General features: G+C 47.6%; 1 protein-coding gene across 4 annotated transcripts in view; it reads right to left on the reverse strand.

Moving 5' to 3' along the window:
* Positions 1–776: 776 nt before the first annotated feature.
* Positions 777–26,384, reverse strand: part of znf704 (zinc finger protein 704) — a 253,862-nt gene continuing 228,254 nt past the window's right edge. For all 4 annotated transcript variants that reach the window (XM_038809685.1, XM_038809684.1, XM_038809683.1 and 1 more), the window contains 2 exons: positions 2,235–2,332; positions 777–1,602 (listed from right to left, as the gene is read on the reverse strand). In XM_038809685.1, coding sequence (XP_038665613.1) covers positions 1,491–1,602; positions 2,235–2,332 — 210 coding nt within the window. In that variant the 3' untranslated portion in view covers positions 777–1,490. The remainder of the gene's footprint in view (positions 1,603–2,234; positions 2,333–26,384) is intronic.

Consider the following 26,384-nt stretch of genomic DNA (forward strand, 5'->3'; position numbering starts at 1 on the left):
TGATCAATTTGGAGAATTCTGCTCATGATGTTATCCCAGTTTACAAAGCAACCAGTTAAACTGCAGGGAATACCTTGTAAAGGCAGCTTTATTCAGCTGTTCAGAATGAAAAGTGGATTATACCAAGTTCAATTTCCCACATAGTCAGAGCCTGTTTTCACTTGATCTCAAAGAGGTTAATATTAAGCTATTTGGTTTGAATGGAATCTGTGAGCACTTTTACACAGTTACTCTCCTATTAGTGGACGGCATCATTTCTGAGCAGCCTTATTGTCCCAGGGAAGTGCTGACACATTTGGGGTAATTTTCACCTTCCCTGTCTGGGTAGTAATCTAATGGAGTGGATCATCCATGCATTGTAGAATCTATCCAATTTTCACCTCACTATTTCAGGCATGTTCCACAATGGGTGGACAATCCGCTCTTGTCAATTTACCGCCGAGGTGATGACAGTGAACATTTACCCCTTTGACTCGCCCTACTTAATGTGCGATGCCTGTTAGCTGGGCATCACAGCATCTCCAGCATCAGATCACCAAGGATGCATTTTTGATTAACAGTCCTTTTCAGTATTAGAGAAAATTTGCAAGGTAGCAGGGAATTGCAGCCAAAATGACAATTTAAAAAAAACCTGCTGCCCTTAATGTACCCCAGTGTTAATGTTAAGCAAAACCGGCATCAATTCAACTACACTGTCCTTGTTCATTGGTCCAGTTCAATGCACATCCCGAAAGAGTCCATTAGTTTATAATGCAAAGTTATGTAGCTGTTCATTATTTTTTTTAAGAAACAAAGGTTCCTGTAGACTCTACAGAGCCTGGCTGGTGTTTCATGGTGTCTTCTTAATACTGCAGCACAATCAATTTTGCTTTTGTGGAAGTTTATCACATCTGAAAAGAAACAATTTTGCTCTCTTTTTATGTGACCCTAATCTTCTACCTCCATCAACCTTCAAGAAAATAAGACACATATGTTGTAGTATCTTCAACAGTGCGCAGTATTCCACTTAGTAATTTTGCTGTAGTTAAATGCAAATGATTAGTAAAAATAGCTTATACTGCTCAGAAGAAAATTGAAGTCACACCAAAAACATAAATCACATGAGTGTTTCATTACGGAGTTCCTTATATCGACATTGTGTTCACAAACATTGGGTTCCCGAGAAACCTCCAAGACTAAAGTATAAAATCGTAACACAATATTCTTCATTTCCCTGTCAGATGATGTTTCAAAACAATGCAGAATTATTTGCTTCAGAATTTCTTCATCACTCTACTCCAGCTGTTACAATTTCAATGCAACACATCTTTTATCACTGACATCCGATAAATCTATTTGCTGTTCAGTTCCATACAGGCTTCTTTTAAGTGCATCTTGTTGGATAAGAGTGTTGCTTCAGTTACAAATTCATTTAGAAAAAGTTAAGTGCTTCAAAACTGTACATAGTAGCTGCCCAAAGAATCTTCTTAAAGGCCCTTCACAACTCGCCTCTAATCAATAAACCTCTGGCAAGCTTTCTTCCAGCGGCAGGCAGTACACCACATATCTCGGTTTTCCATACCATACACTTTCCGGCACTTCTTTCCTTCCCCGCGGGCTTTTCTGGGAGTGAGAAAACAAACCAAAATTGGACATTTTGATGCTCTAAGGACTGTACGTCCTATTTCAGTATATCTCTTCAAAGGAAATACATAAAAATAAATGACTGTGACTGTAGTTAGTGACAGGCTAATCAAGTTCCACCATCAAAAATCACACATTTCAAATATTCATGTTCTGTAATTTAATTTAGATTATTGATTGCCATACATTATTTATCAGCAAAAGGAGAATTTAATCTTCTCAAGTGTTATTTGCCACACTCAATTGCAGAAGTTTTGAATGAATTTGTTTGCTTCCATAATATCAAGCACTGCACGCCAAAAGTAATGCATCAGGTAAAGTGCGCTGAGGTGGTCTGATGTAATAAGGTACGCTACAAAAAATAATAACAAACAGAAAACCATACTAATAGAATGCTTTCATAATTCTAACAAGAAATGGATCCTTATTTAAAATATTTAATATCTGAAATATAGAACACAATTTTAATTGTATCGACCTTACTCTTGTCATGGATAAATATGGTTTTGGGTTAAATCTAATCATAGTTAAACAATCTTAAACCTTAAAGACTGGATTGGAAATGGGAGAAAGTTAACAGTATAATTGTCAGTGAGAAGCGAGTACTGTACCTTGCTCCGACCACAGGTCTGGGCGGAGAGGAGAGTGAAGTGAGGGGCTGCTGCCGCTGCTCTCCAATACCCACGGGATGGCTATGGGTTGGTGATACCTAGCACACACACACAAAATTTACATCAGTCCTACTAACATACTGCTCCAGCAGGTAGCGTCCAACAATCCACCTAGTTAGCAAGCCTACTTTCTGTTAGACAGAGATCCTGTAAAATAAAATTAACAATGGGTGGGGTTCTCTGGTTCCCCATTTTAAATGAGATTTCACCCCATGCTGCTGGAAAACCCATTCTGGGGTGCGCTGCTGGCGGGAAAAAATGTGAATCGCAACAGCCGGAGAATTCGGCCATTGTTTGCATTATAATCATTTAATCTAAAAGGGTATTAAAGACTTCAAAGTTATTTTTAGAAGTAGCGACATTTGCTTACTGTTCCATGTTTGTCACATGACTCTTCACCCTTCGAGAAACAACCCAAACAGGAACCTGTTCCGTTTTCTATCCGGCAAATAGGAGTAAACAATCCCCATAGCCGACTGAAGGACTGTGAAAACTAAATTAATCCCAACAATGATATTGATGGCCGAGCCAGAATGCTGCGGTCCAACTCCATGGGTTGAATTTTTTTGTTCCTGCCAGCGATGTGATTGAAATTTGGTAGGGTCTTCGTGTCCCTTCCCCAACCTCATCCCAACTCCGGGCCTTTTTCGCAGTGGCAAAATTGAGGGTCAGCAATAGCAGGAATCATTAAGAAGCTAATCGAGGCCAACTGGAATAATAGTCAATTTTCAGGTTCCTGCAGGTGGTGGGCACGTTTACATGCCTGGAAGTGGGCACTCAGCTGCAGTCCTGGGAGGTCAGCTCTCCAGGCAGGCCTAGAAGCCCTCCCTTCTTGCCTCAGTTCAAGAGCAGCCACAGGTCACTCTGGAGAGAGGTCCCTCTGCTCCCTGAGTAATGGCCTTTCTGATGAATCTGTCTTAATTAAAGATGTAAAAAAAGTTGGAGAGAGGGTGCCTCCATGTTGGTGCCTTCTCCTTTACTTAACTTACCTTACAGCACTCTCAAGTTGGAAGGTTTCTCATTGGCCCTCCAGCAACAAGTCCCTGCCTGCCTTCCTTCAGTGGCCAGTGAATGTGCCATCTGACCACTGAATGGCCACTTGAAGGGCAGCATGGTAGCCTTGTGGATAGCACAATTGCTTCACAGCTCCAGGGTCCCAGGTTCGATTCCGGCTTGGGTCACTGTCTGTGTGGAGTCTGCACATCCTCCCCGTGTGTGCGTGGGTTTCCTCCAGGTGCTCCGGTTTCCTCCCACAGTCCAAAGATGTGCAGGTTAGGTGGATTGGCCATGATAAATTGCCCTTAGTGTCCAAAATTGCCCTTAGTGTTGGGTGGGGTTACTGGGTTATGGGGATAAGGTGGAGGTGTTGACCTTGGGTAGGGTGCTCTTTCCAAGAGCCGGTGCAGACTCGATGGGCCGAATGGCCTCCTTCTGCACTGTAAATTCTATGATATCTATGAAGAAAATCACAGGTGTGACTTTGGAGGCAGATTCAAGACCCAGAAATAATCACAACTGTGGTTTCATGCTCCAGGAAGGAATATTCAGCTCCATGGGCCACAAGTGTTAGTCAGCGGAAAGTATAAAAACACTTGGTTTTACTTTTACGCATTTTTGCAGTCCTATTTTTTTTTTTTTTTAAATAATTTTTATTGAAAGAGTTTTTCCATACAGACATTTACCCCTACTAATTTTTAAATTATTTACAACACAATCCCTCTAGGCAAATATCCCTCCCTCGCCCGCCCTCTCGCGCGCACCATTCCTCCCCCCCACCCCCCCCCCCAAGCAACAACTTAACAAACAAGGCAGCCTACAGTTTCAGACATGAGCAGCGAGCAGACTTGCCCGCGTTACAGTCGTGCATGTCCCCCTTTGCAGTCCTATTTTAACAAGATTCTTAATTTTTTCAGTACTCCATTTACTAATGTGGGCCTTCTTAACAAATAAGCTAATTTAAACACCTCAGGGTGATAACATCTGAAAAGAATAAAGTTTTGTTTTAATTGAGTTCTGTATTTTCACATCACAGTACTGTCAAATTGTTCAAAGCCAATTTTAAAGCCACATATTCATTTTGATGTTTCAAATGTGATGCTTGTAGATTTATGCGTGATATGTAAATGATCACATATAGCTGATAATGTAATTGCAGCTACTCCACCATGTTCTTCTCCTTCTCATTGTTCAGACTTTCAGCTATGGGCCAATGCTTTGTAATCTCCTCAGTAAAGGACAAGCAGTTATAGTTTCATATTTTCTTGCTAGTCCTAATTGTGTTGAACCACGAGAGCCAGTCCTGAAGTTGGGATGTGATTTGAGGCCCATTTTATAATGTTTTGCCCTGGGAATTCTCATCCCTCAAACACTAAGTTCAGGGGAAAGGGGCAGTGGGCATTACATCAGGGACGAGATTCTCCATTTCCTGATGCCGATTTCGTAATCGGCAATCAGGCGGAGAATCCATTTTTACGACAAAATCTTCCGCAAGGGCTGGGGGGACTGCTGTGGGGTGGCACTATCTGGCAGGTCGGGACCGCGCACGGCCGGCTCCATGTTGTACGGTGCGGCTGCTGCAGGTCGTCGCCATGCGTATGCAGGTCCATGGACCCGGCAATTCTCCGGCCGTTTATTCTGTGGGAGCTTGGCGTTTTATGTGGCGCAGCTGCTAGCCCCTCACCAGTCAGAGGATCGGTGAGTGGGCAGCACCCATCTTTCCCACGTAAAATGCCACAGATCCTTCGGACATGGCATCAAAATCGGAGAATCTGGCCTCAGGTCTCCAACTGATTTGGGGTCATTACTGACATGCTAGTAAGGTAGAAGAGACAATCCCAGTTTCCAATCTTGTTCTGATAGTTATGGCTATTTAACAGTAAGTTGAGGGGACACTGCAAGAAGCTGGCAGAGCATTGGACTGGAAACGTCACCTGATCAAACTGCAGGATTTAAGAGTGACTTTGCAGAAAGCTGATTATAATCGTCGAGTGAGGGTTATCATAAACCATGAAGTCACAGTTTGTGGTTGAATACAATTATGTTGCTGATGGCCCACAGCACTTCATGGATGCCCAGTCTGAACAGCTGAATCTATCTAATTTAGTACAGTGGTAATGCCACACAAAACAATGGTGTGTATCCTCATTTTCACAAGGATTGTGTAGTAGTCATGCTGAAGCAATAGTCATGGGCTAAAGAATCTGCAACAGGCAGTTTGGTGAGGACAAGGCCAGGTAGGATTTTCCTTCTTGCTGGATCTCACACCACCTGCTACAAGCCCAGTCTGGCAGATATGTCCTTCAGGACTTGGCCAGATCAGTCAGTGGTGATCAAGCCACTCTTGTTGATGGACTTTGAAGTAACCCAGCCAGAGTATATTTTGTGCCCTTTCTAGCCACACTCTAAGTGGTATTCAGCGTGGGTGGGTTCCAATTCATCAGCTGAGAGAGGACAGTAGTGTGATAAATTGCAGGAGGCTTCTTTGTCCATTGTCATGAGGTTTCAAGGAGTCTGGAGGTAATTCCTAGATCAAGCTGGCAAAGTGGACGCAATCAGCACTAATCATGTGGAAAGCGACAACCCATTGGTCATGGGCTGCAGCAGGTATCCGTCGTGCTCATGCGCGGCCGTGGACCCGGCCATTTATAATGCCCCTCACCGGTTGCAGGATTGGTGAGGGGGCGCCTCCGATTATTTTAACGTAAAACGCCACAGATCCTCCGCACTTTGGCTCAGAAACGGAGAATCCACCCCCTGAAATTAGAGCTTTCAGAATTCATGTCTCAGGGCATTGTTTAAGAAAGAAACATTAACCCGCTAAGAGTCAAGTGAAGTCATTTCAATCAGCACAAATTTTCTTTGTGCAACAAAGTTCAAGATTTATCAAAAACATTGAAATAAAAGAACAGCAACACAAGCTTTACGAGATAGAATACAGAATAACAGTCATCATCTAGCTTTGAAGCGCTGCTCTTTCCAGTATCTGTGTTCCAGTATCTAGAGAATACATAATGAGCTTTTGATTTGGTTCACTTTTGCCAGGGGGATTGAGGTACAGCATAACAATACAGTACAGCCTTGTAACAAAGACATTAACTGTACAGATTAGAGTTCTCAGAGCTGACAAACACTCATCATTCTGCTCTAATGGGCAAAATATGGTAATTCACCAGGAGACATTCAGCACAATTACTGTAAATCACAGTGCCTTGTTCCAATAAGTTCAGTATTATTGATGCTTCATGTATTCTACAGAGGACTCAGTGAGCATGGTAGTATATCAAGTAACTCACTCCAAGCAACATGAAAAGGGTCGAATATGGATACATTCTGTACCATATTATTGTCGATAAAAATGAATGAAATCCACATTAACTCTTTAGCCAGATTGCCACTGCTACTGAATATGTTCATATCCAGGACATTTCAGATAATTATTATAAATCATTATGAGATGTTATTTCAGAACATTTTGACACTGTGAGGCATAGAAAGTAACCAGTTCCTTTCATGGAAGGATTACGCCCATAATTATTGTAAATCATCTGCACCATTCAGATAGCACTGACATTGATGGTTGTCTATATTCTTCACAAGCGCAGAAATAAAATCAACCGCAGTCACTGTATCCGTCATGGTAACAGTTCTTAGAAGCAGACCATAAATAATCACATACCAGTGAGCACAATGGCTATTTCCTGGAATTGATTCAGCCCATTTCTCTCGTCACTAACTTACCAGCATTTCCCTCATCACCAACTGCACTGCAACTCTCGAGGAATTCCACTGCCCACTCAGAAGCTCAAAAGAGATGTTTCTAAAAATCAGCTTGAAAAGTAATGAGCTGGGACACTGAATACAAATGCTGCACACATTGCTCAGGTAATGTTTGATGCCCACATTAGCACTTCTCCATCCAAGAAAAACAAATTGTCATCTTGAGAAAGAAACGTGTCACGCAATTTACTGTCAGCATAGTGCTCGAACGGGAGCACGGCGCAGTCGGTACATGCCTCCTGTGGGCTTCCCAGCAGATAGCACACCTCACACGATCGACCCAGATCTCGTGAGGTGTTGAGTTCAGGATCCCTGGGTGGTCAAGGATAGGGCAGGGTGGCCCCCTGGCCCTCCCACTGGAATGTGGGCATCCCGGCACTGCCGAAGTGTACAGATGGCACTACCAAGCTGGCAGGAGTACTGCCAGGGAGCCAGGGTGGCACTGCCACAGGTCAGGGCCTGAGGGGGAGCCATGCCCATGAAAGGAGAGTGGAGGGGGTATGAAGGGTGGAGGGGGTGCAGGGCAGGGTGGGGGGTGAAGGGTGGAGGGCTTGGAGGTGGGGCACCAGTGACCCCATAGCAGTGTGCCCTCACTATGGCCGGGGGGGGGGGGGGGGGGGGGGGGTGTTGTCTATGTGGGGTGACATTGCCCACGGGTGTGGGAGCCACAAGCTAATTTAGAGATTGGGACACCCTGTCAAAATGGCAGCCGATCTCGGAGGAGCCAGTCTGGCCTTGGGTTTAGCTCTCCAGTGATAAAAATAATTCTAAGTATGGGGTAAACTGGTGAGAAGCTCCCAGGGCCCAAAAGAGTGATTGTGGGCACGATCTACCTGAATGGGGGCAGAATCCTGTCGCGCGAGATTAGCCGGGTGTTTCCCGGCGCTCCATTTTCTGCACTGGGGAGCTCAGTGCATTTTAAAATGGGGTCTTGATCTCTCGAGCTCCCGACGCGACCCCAGAACTCCCCCATCCCCGAGGCCCCAGCTCACAATAGGACACCCCCCAACACTCCATACCTGCGCAGAGAACCTCCTGGCCCGATCACTGCCTCGCAAACAAAATGCCAGCTTGATACCTTGCAGCTGGCTCCGGCCCTGTCAGCTGACAGTGCTGGGCTGGCATCGAAGCGGCACTACCAGGGTGCCAGTCTGGTAGTGCCAGGGTGCCCAGGTGGCACCAGCAATGCCAGGATACCACTCTGCCCAGAGGTCATGCACCTGCGAGACTCTAATCCCCTGGCAGACCCACACGAGTGCCGTTCCATCTGGTCCCCGTCTGGTCCTCCACCCCTTGGTTAGATCTCGGGAACGCATACTAGAGTGAGACTAGCGGTCTCAATCTAATATGCAGATTTGCCGGAATGTGATTCTACCCACGTTACAACAAAAGAAAGAACAAAGAAAGGTACAGCACAGGAACAGGCCCTTCGGCCCTCCAAGTCTGCGCCAGCCATGCTGCCCGTCTAAACTAAAATCTTCTACACTTGCGGCAGCGATTTCCAGCGAGGCACCCACTACCCTCTGTGTAAAAAACTTGCCTCGTACATCTCCTCGAAACCTTACCCCTCGCACCGTAAACCTATGCCCCCTAGTAATTGACCCCTCTACTCTGGGAAAAAGTCTCTGATTATCCGTTCTGTCTATGCCCCTCATAATTTTGTAGACCTATATCAGGTCGCCCCTCAAACTCCGTTCTAGTGAGAACTAACCAAGTTTATTCAACCTCTCCTCATAGCTAATGCCCTCCATACCAGGTAACATCCTGGTAAATCTCTTCTGCACCCTCTCTAAAGCCTCCACATCCTTCTGGTAGTGTGGCAACCATAATTGAACACTATACTCCAAGTGTGGCCTAACTAAGGCTCTATACAGCTGCAATGTGTCTTGCAAATTTTTATACTCAATGCCCCGGCCAATGAAGGCAAACATGCCGTATGCCTTCTTGATTACCTTCTCCTATGTCACCCCTTTCATTGACCTGTGGACCTGCACACCTAGATCTCTCTGACTGTCAATACTCTTGAGGGTTCTACAATTCACTGTATGAAAATGAAAGAAATGAAATGAAAATTGCTTATTGTCACAAGTAGGCTTCAAATGAAGTTACTGTGAAAAGCCCCTAGTCGCCACATTCCGGCGCCTGTTTGGGGAGGCTGGTACGGGAATTGAACCGTGCTGCTGGCCCTGCCTTGGTCTGCTTTCAAAGCCAGCGATTTAGCCCTGTGCTAAACCAGCCCCATATATATTCTGTATATTCCCTACCTGTATGAGACCTTCCAAAATGCATTACCTCACATTTGTCCGGATTAAACTCCATCTGCCATCTCTCCACCCAAGTCGCCAAACGATCTAAATCCTGCTGTATCCTCTGAGAGTCCTCATCGCTACCCGCTATTCCACCAACCTTTGTGTCATCCGCAGACTTACTAATCAGACCAGTTACATTTTTCTCCAAATCATTTATATATACCACAAACAGCAAAGGTCCCAGCACTGAACCCTGCGGAACACCACTAGTCACAGCCCTCCAATCAGAAAAATACCCTTCCATTGCTACTCTCTGCCTTCTATGATCTAGCCAGTTCTGTATCCATCTTGCCAGCTCAGCCCTGATCCCGTGTGACTTCACCTTTTGTACCAGTCTACCATGAGGGACCTTGTCAAAGGCCTTACTGAAGTCCACATAGACAACATCCACTGCCCTACCTGCCTCAATCATCTTTGTGACCTCTTCAAAAAACTCTTATCAAGTTAGTGAGACACATCCTCCCCCTTCACAAAACCATGCTGCCTCTCGCTAATATAAATCTCATAGATCTCGCGAGGTGTGGTGAGCGGAAGTGGGAGTTCCTGGAATCTAGCGGTCGCATTGTGCCACGCCTCTTTTTGCGCACAATGAGACCAGTAGATGCCATCCCGAGTGTGGTTAGATAGCAGTGGGGAACTCACAGGCAAGCCGATGGCAAACTCCCAGCACAATCCCTGGCAAATGACACTTAGGGAGCGATTCTTCAGCCTCAGTGCGCTCTCGCTCGACTGAAATGGGGCCGGTGAATAGCAGGCGAGGCCGGAAATGAGACCGTGCCAGGCATCAAACAGCTTGCAAAGCAAACAGCCCGCTCCCCTTGGCGTAATCGGGATCTCGCCATAGCGTGGCGAGAAACCAATTCGTAGCACTTAATTCCTATTTCCATGCAATTAATGGGAGCGACCCCATATCCAAAGCCTCCCGTCATTCATCGACCTCCCTAGCAAGTGGTGCCGATTAGTACTCCTCTTGAAAAACATTAACCTGGCGGAAGGGCTTCTGCGGGGAGCTGAATAGCCATCTGTGCTCACAGGCAAAGAGCCCGGGGATGCTGGGCTTGCCATCCCAGTATTCGGCGGAGGATGGAGGACCCTTGGCTGGGGGGACGGGGTGTGGGGCGACGGCTCCGGCTGGGGGTTGGGAACCCTCTGCAGGGGTGGCCCGCCATGGGAAGGTGGGGAGTAGGTGCTGGAGGGCGGGAGCGACTGCATGTGGCACCACTATGCCAACCCTTGGATCATGTTTATCCGTTCCAGGGACAACTCTGCCCATCTGCCCCACTGACAACCCATAACCCCCACTGACTGTTGAAGCCTCTGACCATGCGGCTGAAAGCTATCACTAATAGTGAATTTGCAATCGTGGTTAAGTGAGCACTTCACACAACCCAAGTGGATTCCCATGGGTAGGCGGGCCATGTTGCATGTGATGCCTCGCATCACAATCACACCGCAATGCCTGGACACTGTCCCTGAACTTTATGGGAGGCAACACCACACACGCAGCAGCCAAGATCCGAACACCCAGGGGATAGGACACAGCTGTGGGGACATGTCCACGACCGGAGGGTACGTGGGTGCTATGGGGAGGTGGAGATGCCTGGAGAGATGGACCAAGGATTCGGCAATCGGGCCGCATTGCAGAAGAAAGTGACAGAGGCACCATACTGGTTGTGGTCAAGAGTGTTTATTGTGTTTTACAATTCTCCACCCTCCTGATTGTGCTGCCCCCTCACCCCATACCTATCCCCTTCCTCCCTCCCCCCGGTGCCCTCAGTGATTCCCGATGTGCTTTGCCTTCTATGATGTGGAGAGGAAGGAGCTGTGCTCCAAAAGCTAGTGATTTGAAACAAACCTGTTGGACTTTAACCTGCTGTTGTAAGACTTCTTACTTTGCCTTCCTAGCTCGACCGCTATGTCCAGGTGTGTCCCCAGGATGTACATCAGAGTTACAGCCAGCTGCTTACTTCGTCCTGTGACCTTCGATGTCCTCTGGGGGCTCTGCCGCACTTGTCGGCGGCACATGCACAGCCGTGCCACCCTGTCCCCTGTGCTGACTGTGAGACGCGGCCTCATCAGAGGTGTGGAACCCGGGGGAGCTGGTGGCCACCGTCGCCACTCCATGGGATTGGTCCTGTTTGGCACTCAACGCCCGCTCCTCCAACTCAGTGGCCATCGGGACGTGGGGGTTCATCTTGGGACAGAGGGGCAGCTGGTTCACGCACCAGGCTCTCCACTGCGGTCACCACCCGAGCAGTGTTGTTCTCGGTGCCACTCACTGCCGGCGACATCGCCTGCGCCCGGAGCCTCTGGGGCTCCTCCAATTGGCTATGGATCTGCTGGAGTGACACGGACATCTCCCTCCGATGCCCTGACCGCATCCTAACGTCTCCATTAGCTCTGGGTATATCTCTTCCATAGGCTCAGCATCAGGCTGGGACCCAGCTGGATCCTGGGATCCAGCAGACCTCCGACAGCTCTCCAGCTTGGGAGTTCCTGCCTCCACCAGATGTACATCACCAGCTGTGTGGTGCTCACCAGAATGTGCCCCAGAAACGAGATCACTAACATGTCCCACTGAGGTGTGTGTATCTGCGCTGGTGGAGGGTGGGGATGACAGCTGTATGCCTCGAACATGTCTTCCTCGGAGCTGCCCTTCGAGATGGTCTCCTGGGAGGCTGGAGAGAGTGCCATCCATCGGTGTCATCGGCTGGAGGATCTGCAGGACAATGGACACGTGGCCAGTAGGTGGGATGAGTCAGTCAGTAAGGCAGTAACAACTCATGTTTGACAGGTCCTCCGGGTGGAGCCCGGTGATTCCTCACCTCTGCGACGTCCGCCAGCCTCGCATGGGTGACTGCCCTGTCCTCGGCCACCGCAGTCACCTCCAGGGCCCGCTCCTCGAAGGAGCTGAGGATGGGGGGGGGGTGGAAGAGTTGGGGGTTTGAGGGGAGGAGAGGTGCAGGGCGGGTTGGGGGTCGCACGGAGAGTTGTGGAGGAAAGGTCTCGGGGTGGGGGCAGCGGCATTGGTGTCTACTCACTCCTGCTGTCCGGTGCTCAGAACGGTTTTGCTCAGGGCTATACTTATCTATTAACATCAAACTGAAAGCAAGTGCTGGTGGAAGAAGGCGGGTGTTTATTTCTCAATTCAGGAGTTGGCCTAGAATTCACATAAAGACAGCTGGGGAATTGAATCTAACTCAATACTCATAGTCATAGACACAAACATACAGTGCAGAAGGAGGCCATTCGGCCTATCGAGTCCGCACTGACCCATTTAAACCCTTACTTCCACCCTATCCCAGTAACCCAATTACCCCTCCTAACCTTTTGGACACTAAGGGCAACTTATCATGGCCAATCCACCTAACCTGCACATCTTTGGACTGTGGGAGGAAACCGGAGCACCCGGAAGAAACCCACGCAGACACGGGGAGAAACGTGCAGACTCCGCACAGACAGTGACACAACAAGAAATCAAATCTGGGACCCTGGCGCTGTGAAGCCACAGTGCTATCCACTTGTGCTACCGTGCTGCCCTCAACTACTGGGTTTTATAGATTCATACCTGGGTTACAGTGGTCCAAATCTCAGAGCTGCAAACAATATCTGAATTTAGGCAACGCTCTCACAATAATATGCTATGGTTTCCCACACTTCTCTAACAGTACTTTGTATTCACACTAATGAAATGAAACAAAACGGCTTTGTACAGCCACGAGTCCTCTGTCCAAAGGCAGGTCCTTGGCTCATCATCTGCTGATGCCACAGCTGTCATATCCAAAACAATATAACCAAGGGGGGAGTGACAGGGATACTGTCCTTTTACCTCTGGAACTTGGGGTTTCTGTCCAATGCAAGGGTTTCATAAATGTTTGTGCATCAAAGCTCAAGATTGATCAAAAACATTAAAGTAAAAAATGGCAACACAAACTTTAGGAGGTAGAACAGTAGAATACAGAATAGCAATATGTTCAGTTCCTTATAGGTGCATGGCTCTGGTCCAGTGTTGGACTGTGTTTCACTGAGACATACAACAGAGCGGTGGCTGATGGTGAGGCGAAATTGAGAATATATGAGCATAGGAAACAGGAGGAGTGGTACTTATAGTCCTTTGAGCTCCACTATTTAATGATCTCAGCTAATCCCCTGCTTCAACTTCACTTTCCTGCCCCATCCCCATATTGCTTGATTTCCTTAAGAGCACAAAAATTGAGCAATCTTGTTCTTGAACAGACTCATTGGCTGAGTATCCACAGCCCTCCTGCAGTAGAGAATTTCAAAGATTCACAACCCTCTGAGCGAAGATGTTTCTGTTCAACCCGGTCTTAAATGGTTGACATCTTATCCTGAGACTCTGACACACAGTTCTCGATTCTACAGCTTGGGGAAACAGCCACTCCGCATCTACCCTGTTAAGCCCTCTAAGAATTTTATCTGTTTCAATAGCTGAAGTACAGGTGGACAGGTTTTCCAAAGCTGTCGTAAAGACTCATCATGTGGAGATGCCGGCGTTGGACTGGGGTGAGCACAGTAAGAAGTCTTACAACACCAGGTTAACAAACAAAGGCGTGATCAAACATTAGTTCTTCCAAAACAGGAAGAAAAGGGGATTTAACACATCTTACGCACATACTTATTTAAACTTTACCTTGCAGTGGGACCAGCTGGACAATTTACTTACACACCTATTCCATCTAACATACCTTGCTATCAAAGATTGATAGAAAGGCTGGGAATATCAGCATGAATTCTCAATATTGGAAAAAGCCTTCAATAATAAAAGGGTAAAGATTTCCCATGTATTAATAACGGTCTTTATGATTCCACCGTATAGAAACACAGAGGAATCATCCCGTTCATGTTTATAGTTCATTTTAAAACTTTAGATTACTTTCATTTTCCATCCCAAAAGATACTAAGTGCTTTACTTTATTATGTGTGTTATAAACCATAAACACCTTCTTTATAATACAGCACAGAGGCAACTTTTACCTCACCTTGGTATTCTTGGTAGCTTGGTAACATACAGTACTATAAGCACAGCAGCAGAGTGAACTCGGTGGATATAATTAAATCCAGCAGCTAATGTAAATAATGTGTTAACTGTGTTTAGAACAATACTGTTGCATAGCAGTCTGAAGTATTAAATTTACAATTGATCTCTGGAAGTTTTTCAAATAACAAGTGATCATCAGAAAACTGGAGTTCCAGGTAGGATAATGGAAGCAAAACATAGAATTATTTAAGGAACAGTAGACTTCTGCTATGGTAAGAGGTGGGATTGCAGGTTTGACAAGCGACAAAGAGATGAATGGCCTTCTTTATTTCTAGCCATCCTATGATATTGGAACAGATAAAAAGGTAGTATGTATCCTTATAAATACTTGAAGGTAGGATCCTTGGCTGTGCTGTTAGGAGATAAAAACTGCCATGTTTATGGATAAATCACACTGCATTAATTTTATTCTGTTAAATATTAAGGGAAAGAAAGCAGTCCTTCTGCCACCTTGGATCTGTTCCCTCCCCTTCAGACTGATCTATTTTCCTCAAAATGCATGATGCAATTAATGTTCAGTGAAACAAGCTTATGCTGTATTTGATACTCTGCGTGACCCTTGAGCAACACGGGAACGCAGCAGGGAATAAATATAAGGGATCATTGCCTAAAATACATTTAATTTTATATTTTCTTTTTAAAAAGAAGTGAAAGCAAAGTAAATTAAAAAATAAATTCCAATATAAAATTGCCTTGAATGGAATTTCTCATTCCTACATTTCATACCTAAGCACAGCTTCAAAGGACAAAAAACACAAAAAATGTATGAAATGTATACAATACCCCCACCCCTAGCCTACGCAAAATGCCAGAGAAGATGGAAGAAAAACAGCATTAGGGGGAGATGAATTTATGAAAGGCAGGTTATTGACCTGCTTGTTTTCCATAACTTCACGGGAGAGCCATGGTAACCTTGGGTAAGTGTTGAATGCTGTCTTCTAGCGCTGGTTTAGCTCAGTGGCTAGACAGCTGGTATGTGATGCAGAACAAGGCCAGAAGCACGGGTTCAATTCCTGCACCAGCTTACCCAAACAGGCGCCGGAATGTGGCGACTAGGGGCTTTTCACAGTAACTTCTACTTGTGACAATAAAAGATTATTATCGTATCCAGCCTTTATGCCAAAGTTACAGAAGACAAGTGAGAGCACTCCTGCAGAAAATTACTCGCTGGGTGAACTTTGGGGCACAAGGTTAGATTTTTAACTCGGGGCTAAATCTCAAGTGGAAAGAAGAGGAGTACAATTACATGCCTGTCAGTTGGGAAGTTCCTAGGTTAAGCTCATTTTAATATTAAAATTGTGCAACTGGGGTTAATTATGGGTTTTGGGACAAGCTGGGGAATTTAAATGTACTGATCAATAGAGAAAGGGGGCAGAATTCTCCAATAATGGGGCTATGTCCCCATGTCGGCGTGACCACTCCGGCGTCAACGGTCCCTGATAATAGGGAGATAGGTCGGCACCGGAGTGGTCCCTGCAGCACCAGCCGGCGTGGAACGGCCGGTGCAAGTTCGCGCATGCGTGCCATGGCCGGCGTATTTCCGCGCATGCGTGGGGGTTCCCTTTGCCGCACTGGCACCCGGGCAATATGGCGGAGCCCTACAGGGGCCCGGCGAGGAGGAACATAGGCCCCCACAGAACCACTCCGCCCGCCGATCGGTAGGCCCCGATCGCAGGCCAGGCCACTGTGGGGGCCTCGGCCCCCCCACCTCCGGGGTCGGATGCCTCCCCCCTCCAGGACGGCCCCCGCAGAGACACCTTCCAGGTCCCGCCGTGTGGGACCTGAGTAACCCACGCCGGCGAGACTCGGCCGAACCCAGCGGCCACACTCGGCCCATCGGGGCCTGGAGAATCGCTGGGGGGGGGGGAGGGGGCTTTCAATGGCTCCCGACCGGCACGGCGGGAATTCCGCGGGTGCCCGAGAATCGGTGAGGGACAATCGGGAAGCCGGCGTCGGGGCGCGATTCTCGTGTCCCCCGGGGATTCTCCGACCCCGGCCAGGAGATCTGGAATTGTTTTGCAAGCAGGACAACAGCATCCAGTTCTACCTGTCAATTTCACCCTGTACCTGGCCGATCCAAGGTGGCCCCTTTCTCTGCTCCTGACCATGTTTTTTCTCCAAACTCGCCTCATCGCATCAGCCTCTCGCTGGGAAAATTCTGCCCATTTGTGTGTGTAGCCATTATTGTAGTTAAGTGTACCTTTGTTTTGTATTGTGGTCTTTTGTGTTGTGTCTTTTACTTGTTAATAAACCTTTTATTTGAGTGGCTACAAGAAGACTGGACTTTTCCCTCACTGGTTTGCATATCTGTCCTCATGTTATAGCAAATTGAAAAAAAGTAGTCTTAAGAACCAGCGTTCCAGATTACTTTTCTGGATTTTGGGATACCCTTGCGTCTAACATCAGCCAAGCACTTAACAAAAAATACCCTGGGCTTATTTATTGTACAAGACACAAGGCACCAATAGGGATTTGATAAATACATTGTGGGTTCGTTTATTAAGGTTAGGCGCATGAGAACAGTTATAGATAGGCTTGAAGGCCTAAGAACCGTGTGTGTGCTCCGCTCACTGGATCACATGACACATTTCCCTTCTATTGATTCCATGCTGATATCCCTTAAAGTTAACATCCCCGTGCTCACTGGCCTACATTGGCTCCTGGTCAAGCAACATCTTGATTTTAAAATTATCATTGTGTTTACAAACCTCTCCATGGCCTTGCCCTTATCAATCTCTGTAATCTCCTCCAACCCCATAACCTTCCAAGATATCTGCACCCCTCTAATTCTGACTTCCAGTGTATTCCCAATTATAATTGCTCCACAATTGCCTTCACCTGCTTAGGCCCCCAAACTCTGGAATTTGCTCTCGACAACTCTCCACACCTCGCTCGTCTCCTCTAAGATATATTACCCAACTCTTTGACCAGATTATTGTTAATCTGACCTAATTTCTCCTAGTGCTATACTTTCTTTTATAAAGCTTCTCAGACATTCCATTATGTTAAAGGTGCTATATAAATATAAGTTTTTAATGTTAAGTAAGATATGGGGGTCATTAACATCACTTTCTCTGGTTTTACTGTGTTCCCTATCTTTAGAAATATCATGGTTCCAGTGACAACTATCTAGATTTATTGTGAATGAATGACTATGGCATTCGGTCATGGCCATGGTGTGAGTGGTCGCAGACAGGGCAGCTCCTGCTTGAAGGTGTAGAAAAGAGCTCTTTTTACACGAAATCGGGTGCAACTTCGACGAAGGTTGGAGGAGAAGTTCCCCCCGGGGGTGGTATGTCTGCTGGTTATCAAACCCGGCAGAAGGAGTTGGAAGGGACCTGTGGCGCAGCAGCCAGTAGAAGGATGGTGGAGGGGGAAGGGCTGGTGCAAGTAGCAAAGCCCCAGATGGAGCAGTTGATGGCTTTCATCAAGGAAGTGTTCCGCCAGCAGAGGAAGGAGATGCAGGAGGATCGCTCGAAGGTCATCAAAGGGGCTGTGGCACCCCTGAAGGGATCGATGGAGAGGGTAAAGAAATGCTCGGAAGCTCAGGGGTTGCAGATCCGAGAGATTGAGAGGGTGATGTCGGACCACAGCAATTGGGTGGTGGCATTGGAGCGGAGATAGGGTTCTTAGGAGACCGTTGCAAGACGTTGAGAGCAAAGGTGGCGGAGCAGGAAAATAAATTGAGAAGGCAAAATTTGCGGATAGTGGGCCTGCCTGAAGGAGTGGTAGGTCCGAGTGCTACGAGGTATGTTTTGAGGATGCTGGCGGGGCTGGTGGCAGAGCGGGTGCTGGGCAAGGCCCCTGAGGTGGACAGAGCGCACAATTCTGAGGCAGAAGCCTAGAGCGGGGGAGCCGCCATAGGCGGTGATTGTGAGGCTCCACAGGTTCATGGAAAAAGAGAAGATTCTGCAGTGGGACAGGGAGAAGCGGAACTGCAAATGGGAGGGCAACAAGGTCCAAATATTCCTGGACGTTGAAGCTGAATTGGCAAAATGGCATGTGGGGTTCAACAGGGCCAAGGCGGTGCTGTATCCACCGCAGATCAAGTTTGGGGAGCTCTACCCGGCAAAACTATGGGTGATGTTTGAAGGCCGGGAATACATTTTTGAGACCCCAGAAGCAGCCAATAACTTTACCAAGGAGCATAAACTGGGGGAGAACTAAACTGAACAATTTTGGGAGGCGGAGGTGCTGGCACTTTGAAGTAATTGAGAACATGGGTAGCGTGGGGGTTGGAGGGAGTTTTTTCCCTCCGATGTGGAGGGTTTTTTCTTCTTTTTACTTTGGCGGGTCGACAAAGGGTAGCAGGGGTGAAATGTTTGTAAGGGGACACATGTCCCCACACCCCTGCTGCTGCCTGGGGCTGTGTTTTTTCCTTTTGTATGTGTTTGAGGGAGATGACCTGTGGTTCGAGATGAGTCTTTGGGTGGGGTAGGGGGAGGTCAGCGGGGAAGCGTTCTTCACAGAGCAGAGAGGTGAGGGTGGGGGGGGGTGGGTCAGAGGAGGAGCCTTTAGGTAGGAGTTACCACACTGGCAGGTAATGCTGGTGAATGGAAGTGAGATGGGGGAGAAGGCTGAGGGAGGTGTCTGGAAAGGGGAGGGTGATGCAACAAGGGGAGGTTGGAGAAGAAACATGGTCAGGGGTGGAGAAAGGGGCCATCAGGTACAAGGTGAAATTAACGGGGGTAGAGCTGAAAGGTGAGGATGGCGGACGGTAGAGGGGAATGGAGGCATACGCCCCCGGTACGGCTGATAACATGGAATGTGCGAGGGCTCATTGGACTGGTGAAGAGATCTCGGTTCTTTGCGCACCTAAGCAGTTTAAAAGCGGAGGTGGTCCTTCTGCAGGAGACGCACCTCGCGTGAAGGACCAGGTTAGGCTCAGGAAGGGTTGGTGGGCCAAGTTTTCCACTCGGGGTCTCATTCAAAGTCGCGGAGGGTGGCAGTTTTGATGAGTAAGAAAATGGAGTTTGTGTGTGCGAAGGAAGTGAGGGACCCGGGACGGGGGATATGTGATGGTGAGTGGGGTATTAGAAGGGTCACCGGTGCTATTGGTAAAAGTGTATGCACCAAAATTGGGACAATGTAGGTTTTATGAAGGGGTTGCTGGCAGCAATCCTGGACTTGGCCACGCACCAGTTGGTTATGGGAGGATATTTTATTGTGTCCTAGAGTTGAGGGTAGATAGGGCGAGCCCCAGGTCAATGGGTAGAATGTGAATGGGAAAGGAGCTGGGTGGGTTTATGGAAAAGATCAGTATGTGGACCTGTGGCGCTTCAAGAACGCGGGGAAGGGAGTATTCCTTTTTCTCACATGTTTATAAGGTGTATTCAAGAATCAACTTTTTTGTGGTGAGCTGGGAGGTTTTGGTTGGGGTGGAGAGGACAGAATATGCGGGGATAGTAATCTCTGGCCATGCGCTCCACTGGCTGGTGATTTGGCTTGGATCAGGACGGGAGTAGAGGCCGGGGTGGAGGCTCAATTCGGGGTTGTTGGCAGAGAGAGGGTTTTGTGACAAAGTGCAGGCTGAGGAACTGAACTAAAATGGGGAGGTGTCGGTGACCACATTTTGGGAAGCGTTAAAAGCGGTGTTCTGGGGGGAGCTTATCTCGTTCAAGGCACATGCAGATAGATAAAGGAGGGAGGAATATGAACGGCTAATGAACGAGATGGTGGAGGTAGATAGGGAGTACTCAAGGGCACCCACCATGGAGGAAGTGGCGAGGAGAAAAAGATTACAGGGGCAATTTGACATGTTGATGGTGGGGAAGTCGGTAGGACAGTTGCATGGGGCAATAGGGTGCAGTATGAATACGGGGAGGAGAGTCGAATGTTAGCGCATCAGCTATGGAGGCAGGTCATGTCCAGGGAAATATTGAAGATACAGACTGGGGCAGGGGATGTGATGTCGGAGCCGGGGAAGATAAACAAGGTGTTTAGGGATTATTATAAGGAGCTGTACAGGGTGGACCCGAGGGGTGAAGAGGATTGTTCTTAGATGAACTGGAGTTTCCACAGTTGGAGGAAGAGAAGAGGCAGGCTAGACACCCTATTGTTCAAAGGGTATCACCTCACACTTTCCAGGGTTAAATTCCATCTGCCACTTATCCGTCCATTTGACCATCCCATCTATATCTTCCTGTAACCCAAGACACTCAACCTTGCTGTTGACCATCCGGCCAAACTTTGTGTCATCCACAAACTTACTGATCCTACTCCCCACATAGTCATCTATGCCATTTGTATAAGGGTCAGCATGGTAGCACAGTGGTTAGCACTGTGGCTTCACAGCGCCAGGGTCCAAGGTTCAATTCCCCGCTGGGTCACTGTCAGTGCAAAGTCTACACGTTCTCCCTGTGTCTGCATGGGTTTCCTCCGGGTGCTCCGGTTTCCTCGCACAGTTCAAAGACGTGCAGGTTAGGTGGATTGGCCGTGCTAAATTGCCCTTCGTGTCCAAAAAGTTTAGGATGGATTATTAGGTTACAAGGATAGGGTGAAAGTGAGGGGTTAAGTGGGTCGGTGCAGACTCAATGGGCCGAATTGCCTCCTTCTGCATTGTATGTTCTATGACAAACAATAGGGGGCCTAGCATGGATCCCTGTGTTACGCCACTGGTCACTGGCTTTCAGAAATTAAAGCAGTTGTATACCATCACCACCTGTCTCCTACCGCTAAGCCTATTATGAATCCACCTTATTAAATCATCATGTATCCCATGTGCAATTGCCCTTTTAATAAGTCTCCCATGTGGGACCTTGTCAAAGGCTTTGCTGAAATCCATCTACATCATCTGCACTACCCTCATCTACACACTTGGTTATTTTCTCAAAACATTTGATCAAATTTGTTGGGCATGACCTTCCTCTGACGGAGCCATGCTGACCTTCCCTGATCAAACCTTGCCTCTCCAAGTGGAGATAGATTCTCTCCTTCAGAATCTTCTCCATAGTTTCCCACCCGCTGATATGAGACTCACCGGTCTGTAGTTCCCTACATATCCATGGTCTCAAATATGTGGATGACAAATATAGGGAAAATTTCAAAGCTGCAGGGCAATGGGCCATGTACAGGAAGATAGGATTATGAAAGCTTTTAGAAAAGCCGTTCTCTTTGGGTCGGCATTGACAAGATTGGCTAAAATGGCCCCCGTCTGTGCTATATCTGGTCTATGGTTCTATGCTGGCCTCACAGAGCAAGTGTTCTCTTTTTGTCTCCCATGTTGCTACCTTTATCCACCTTCTGACTCAATAACACAGAAGTAGTCAATGTACAAAGGAAGCAGGGCACACATATGTTTGCAAGATTTTTACACAAGACATTTTCCCGGAGTTCAGCAATACAGGCATCTCTCTGTGAGCACACAGTCTGTGAACGGCAGCATGTCTTCACTTGCCCAATATCTGGACGAAAAAAGAAATCTCACCCATGTTCATAGAAGTACTCTTCCTTTTCTCCCATTTAAAATTCATGAACCACAATTCTCTCTCAATTTGCACTGACAATTCCCCCCCCCCCCCCCCCCCCCCCCAGCTCATTCTGGCAATTTTGTCATCCTTCTCTATTCCTGTTGATAAACCTCCTCTTTTCCGTGCTAATCCCAGAATTTAACATAGATGAACTACGCAGTAAGTAGGATTTTTTTTATAAAATGAGGAATTCTTCGAGCTTAATGCCCGATACACCAGGACAGCAGCATTCAGCAGTTAGGTGCAGTACCATGAATTACACAGAGGGTCAATCCTGGTGCAATGGAAGTTTGAAGCATTGCTCACTTTTCTTACTGTTTATGCTGTCTCAGGGTAAAAAGTGTCATACAGCCTGACTATGCCCCAACTTAAGTTATCAATGCATAATGTACCAAGAAACAGATGTGTACTATGTGCAAATAGATCAAAGAAAGGACTGGGGCTATTATTATATTGTAATGTAATTATGCGCATGATGACAATCCAAAGACTTTTTTATCTTCACTGTTAGTGATCATTTAAAAATCTAATACCCCATGTAAATTAATGATAATGGTTGTTTTGAGTTGCATGTAATTGAAGCTGGATATTGTGAAACGCACTATTACAGCTCTTTCTTCAGGATATATCACTTGATTTAGCTTAAGCATGCCAACTGTGAAAACTATTGGAATAATAATCGCTAACTCACAATTTTCCTCATTGCTGGCCACAATTTGAACACATTAAAATCAATTATGGCTTGTTGTCTTCCGCAGGTAGAGCAATTTTACATTACAGTTTGGTTGACATTGGGACCTCAGAGCAAGGCAGGTACAAACTTTGTTCTGGAAGTACATAGTATTTATGTCCTGATTGCTGTTCTTGTATATGAATCGAGACTTGCCCAGCCTATAATTAGAGTCATAGAGGTCTAGAGCACAGAAAAGGCCCTTCGGCCCATCGCGTCTGCTCCGGTCAAAAACAACTCCCTAACTATTCTAATCCCATTTTCCAGAACTTCACCCAGAGCCTTGGCATTGCAAGTGCACATCTAAATATTTCTTAAATGTTATGAGGGTCTCTGCCTCCACCATTTAGATCTAATTGTTGATGCTAAACAACAACACTGTAAGGGATGTGGAAATATGTCGACATGCACATGTTGTGATCAATGCTCATCCTGGCTCAGTTGTTTCTGTTGATGCCATTGCTGAAAATCCAACATTGAGTAAGTGCCTGAAATGGAACCAACGCTTTCAATGTTACAACAGAAAGAGTGCTGCACTCATCGGAACATTCACACCTGGAGTTCTCACCGTCTCCACAGCTCGGAGGCCTCGCTGTCTCCAGAATGTGGAGAGCTCATCGTCACCGCCCTCAGAGCCTTCGCTGACTCCGCCACCCAGAGCCCTTGCCACCTTTGGAACCCTGAGCCCTCGCTGTCTCCGACACCCAGAGGTCTTACCGTCTCTTGCATCTGGAGCTATCAGTGCCTCCGAAACGCAGAGTCCTAATTTTCTCCAATAAAATAGATTTATAGAACAGGCCCCAGCACAGAAGGAGACCATTCGGCCCATCGAGCCTGCACTGACTCTTTCGAAGAGCAATTCAGTTAGTCGTACGCTTCCACTCTTTCCCCATATCCCTGTCATTTCTGTTCCATCCAGTAATTATCCACCTGCCTTTTGAAAGCTATTATTGAATTTGTTCCACCACCTGATTAAGAACCTTCCAGTCACCCATAATTGGTTGGAACATCATAAACTGCAGTTCCCATACCCATGCTTACAGCAGCACTATCCAAACAATTTCAGTTAACTAAATTATCAGTGTTTTTGACTGATTCCAAGGATGATTCCTGTCACTTCCCCTGACCTATTTCTGACCATTTTTAGCAACTCCAGTCATGAGTATGTTCTCCACACCGAATTAGCAGGGCCCATTCTCCTATGCGCATTCAGCCAATTCTGCTTTTCTAATTGTTTCTGGGTCCAGCTTTTGCCAGGTTTTTCCCTGAAGAGGGTTAGATTCTGCGGGCTCTTGCTTTCTGTCCTCCGTGGCCTCCTGCTAATTTATTTTTTTAAAATATAAATTTAGAGCACCCAATTCATTTTTTTACAACTAAGGGGCAATTTAGTGTGGCCAATCCACCCAGCCTGCCCATCTTTGGATTGTGGGGGCGAAACCCACACAAGCACGGGGAGAATGTGCAAACTCCACACGGACAGCGACCCAGAGCCTGGATCGAACCTGGGACCTTAGCGCCATGTGGCAACAGTGCTAACCACTGCGCCACTGTGCTTGGGCCAGCATTTATTGCTCATCCCTAATTGCCCTTGAGGGGCAGTTAAGAGTCAACCATATTGCTGTGGCTCTGGAGTCACGGGTAGGGCAGAGCCGGGCACCTCCACCCCGGGCCTACTTCCCTGCACGGCCAGCTCTTGAACACCAACGCCATGTTGAGTCGGGGCCGACGTACTAAAGAAGTCCCCCGCGCATGCGCAGGTTGGCGCGGCCCAAATGCGCATGCGTGGGTTGGCACAGTGCCCATTTGGCACTGGGAAAGGAGGCTGCAGTGGCGTGAACCTCTCTAGCGCCATGCTGGCCCCCTGTGTGGGACAGAATAGGTTGTACCCAGGCCCGGTTCGCGCTGTCGTGAAACGCGATGGAATTCACGACAGCGCGAACATCTGGCTCCATTTGGGAGAATCGCCCCCCCATGTATTTCTTCATGGTGGTATAAGTCTCATTATATGAATGTTGGTCACATGTAGTTGAGTTGCAGAGGGGTTTAGCTCACTGGGCTAAATCGCTGGCTTTTAAAGCAGGCCAGCAGCACGGTTCGATTCCCGTACCAGCCTCCCCGGACAGGCGCCGGAATGTGGCGACTAGGGGCTTTTCACAGTAACTTCATTGAAGCCTACTCGTGACAATAAGCGATTTTGATTTCATTTCATCCAGGTGTAGTGCATACAGATCATGTTGCCAAGCAGCCACCCTCTGCTTTGGTATGATGACTCAAAGATTGCTGAAATGGCAGCGGGCTGGCTCATGGTGAATGAATCATGACTGCTGCCAGGCGTTCAACAGCATTATGTGCTTGTCGTGATCCCACGCACATTCAGTGAGTGGAAAGCTTTGTAGTTTCAGTACATCCCACCACTGAGACGCAGTGCTTGCAAGGCATGTGTGTGCGCTGTTTATGATCTTTCCACAAGGGAACAAAGTCCCGAGTGAGCGTATTTAGCCACATGTTCCCCGGCCCTCGCAGTGCTGAGAAACACATGGCCATTCAACGAGACTAGCTTTGAATAAGGGACCTAAACCAGTGCTATACAAACGTTCTTTCCGGGGACCCATTTTTACCAACCGGCCAACCATCGGGACCCAACCCAGCTGACCTTTACGACCTACGCTGGCCGACCTATGCGGCCCACGCCGGCCGACCTTTGCGGCCCACGCCGGCTGACCTTCGCGGTCCACGGCGGCTGACCTGCGCGAAACACCATTTCCTCTTACCTTGTTTGTTGCTGACAAAAATGGAGGAAATGGGGTTTTGGGTCCCTTTGGTCCCAATGGTCACATTGGCCCCCCGAATTTGTAAAAAAAAGGCTGCGACCGTATAAAAAAAAAATGCGGCTGCACTGTGCATGTGTGCCCGATCATCGGTGCGCATGCGCACCGATGATCAGGCTATGCATGCGCAGTGCGGCCAAATTTTTAAAATATGTTCGTGGCCATTTTGAAGGCCGCCTGCAGCCGGCATAGTTAAAAGCCGGCTGCTACACGTGGATTTGCGCGATCGGGAGCGCCGCGATGGACAGCTCCTCGACTCTCATGACACCCGCCCGCGACCCACCCGTGGGACGCACCCTGAGTTTGACAATGCTTGATCTAAACTATTGCCGTTTTCTACCTTGGTAGTGCCAACTTGGCACCTCGGCAGTGCAGGGTTGGCACACAGGTGGCACAGCCAGGGCTCTCAGGTGGCATTGCCAGGCTACCCAGGTGGCACCAGCAGTGCCAGGGCACCACCCTGCCCAAAGGGCTTGCAGCTGGGGGACTCCGATCCTCTCGGAGACCCCCACAAGTGCCATTCCATCTGGTCTCTGTGGAGACCAGTACCAAACAATGCTCGCCAAGATCACCGAGGCGAAGGAATTGAATCCCAAAGCGTCAGGTACCTCGGGAATCTGCCCATTACAGTAAGGCTTATTGCCTCGCTCTAATATGCAAATTTGCCATTGTGGGCGAGATTCTCCTTGCAACATCTTGCAAGATTGCTTTGAATCTTGTGAGGCGTTGCGAGCTGGGTAAATCCCGGGAGCAGGGTCTCCTGGCTTTCACTGGCCACGTTGCGGCAAGCTGCTTTTCCAGCGCAGGGTGGCCTGAGGATCGAACTCCTAGTGTGGAGATCAAGAAAACATTTTCATTCAGACCTGTAAGGAACTTGTTCTGTCTCCCTGAGAATGTGGTGCACGTGAATTTTCAGAAA

This window comes from Scyliorhinus canicula, chromosome 10 (genome assembly GCF_902713615.1).
Source record: "Scyliorhinus canicula chromosome 10, sScyCan1.1, whole genome shotgun sequence".
Lineage (NCBI taxonomy): Eukaryota > Metazoa > Chordata > Chondrichthyes > Carcharhiniformes > Scyliorhinidae > Scyliorhinus > Scyliorhinus canicula.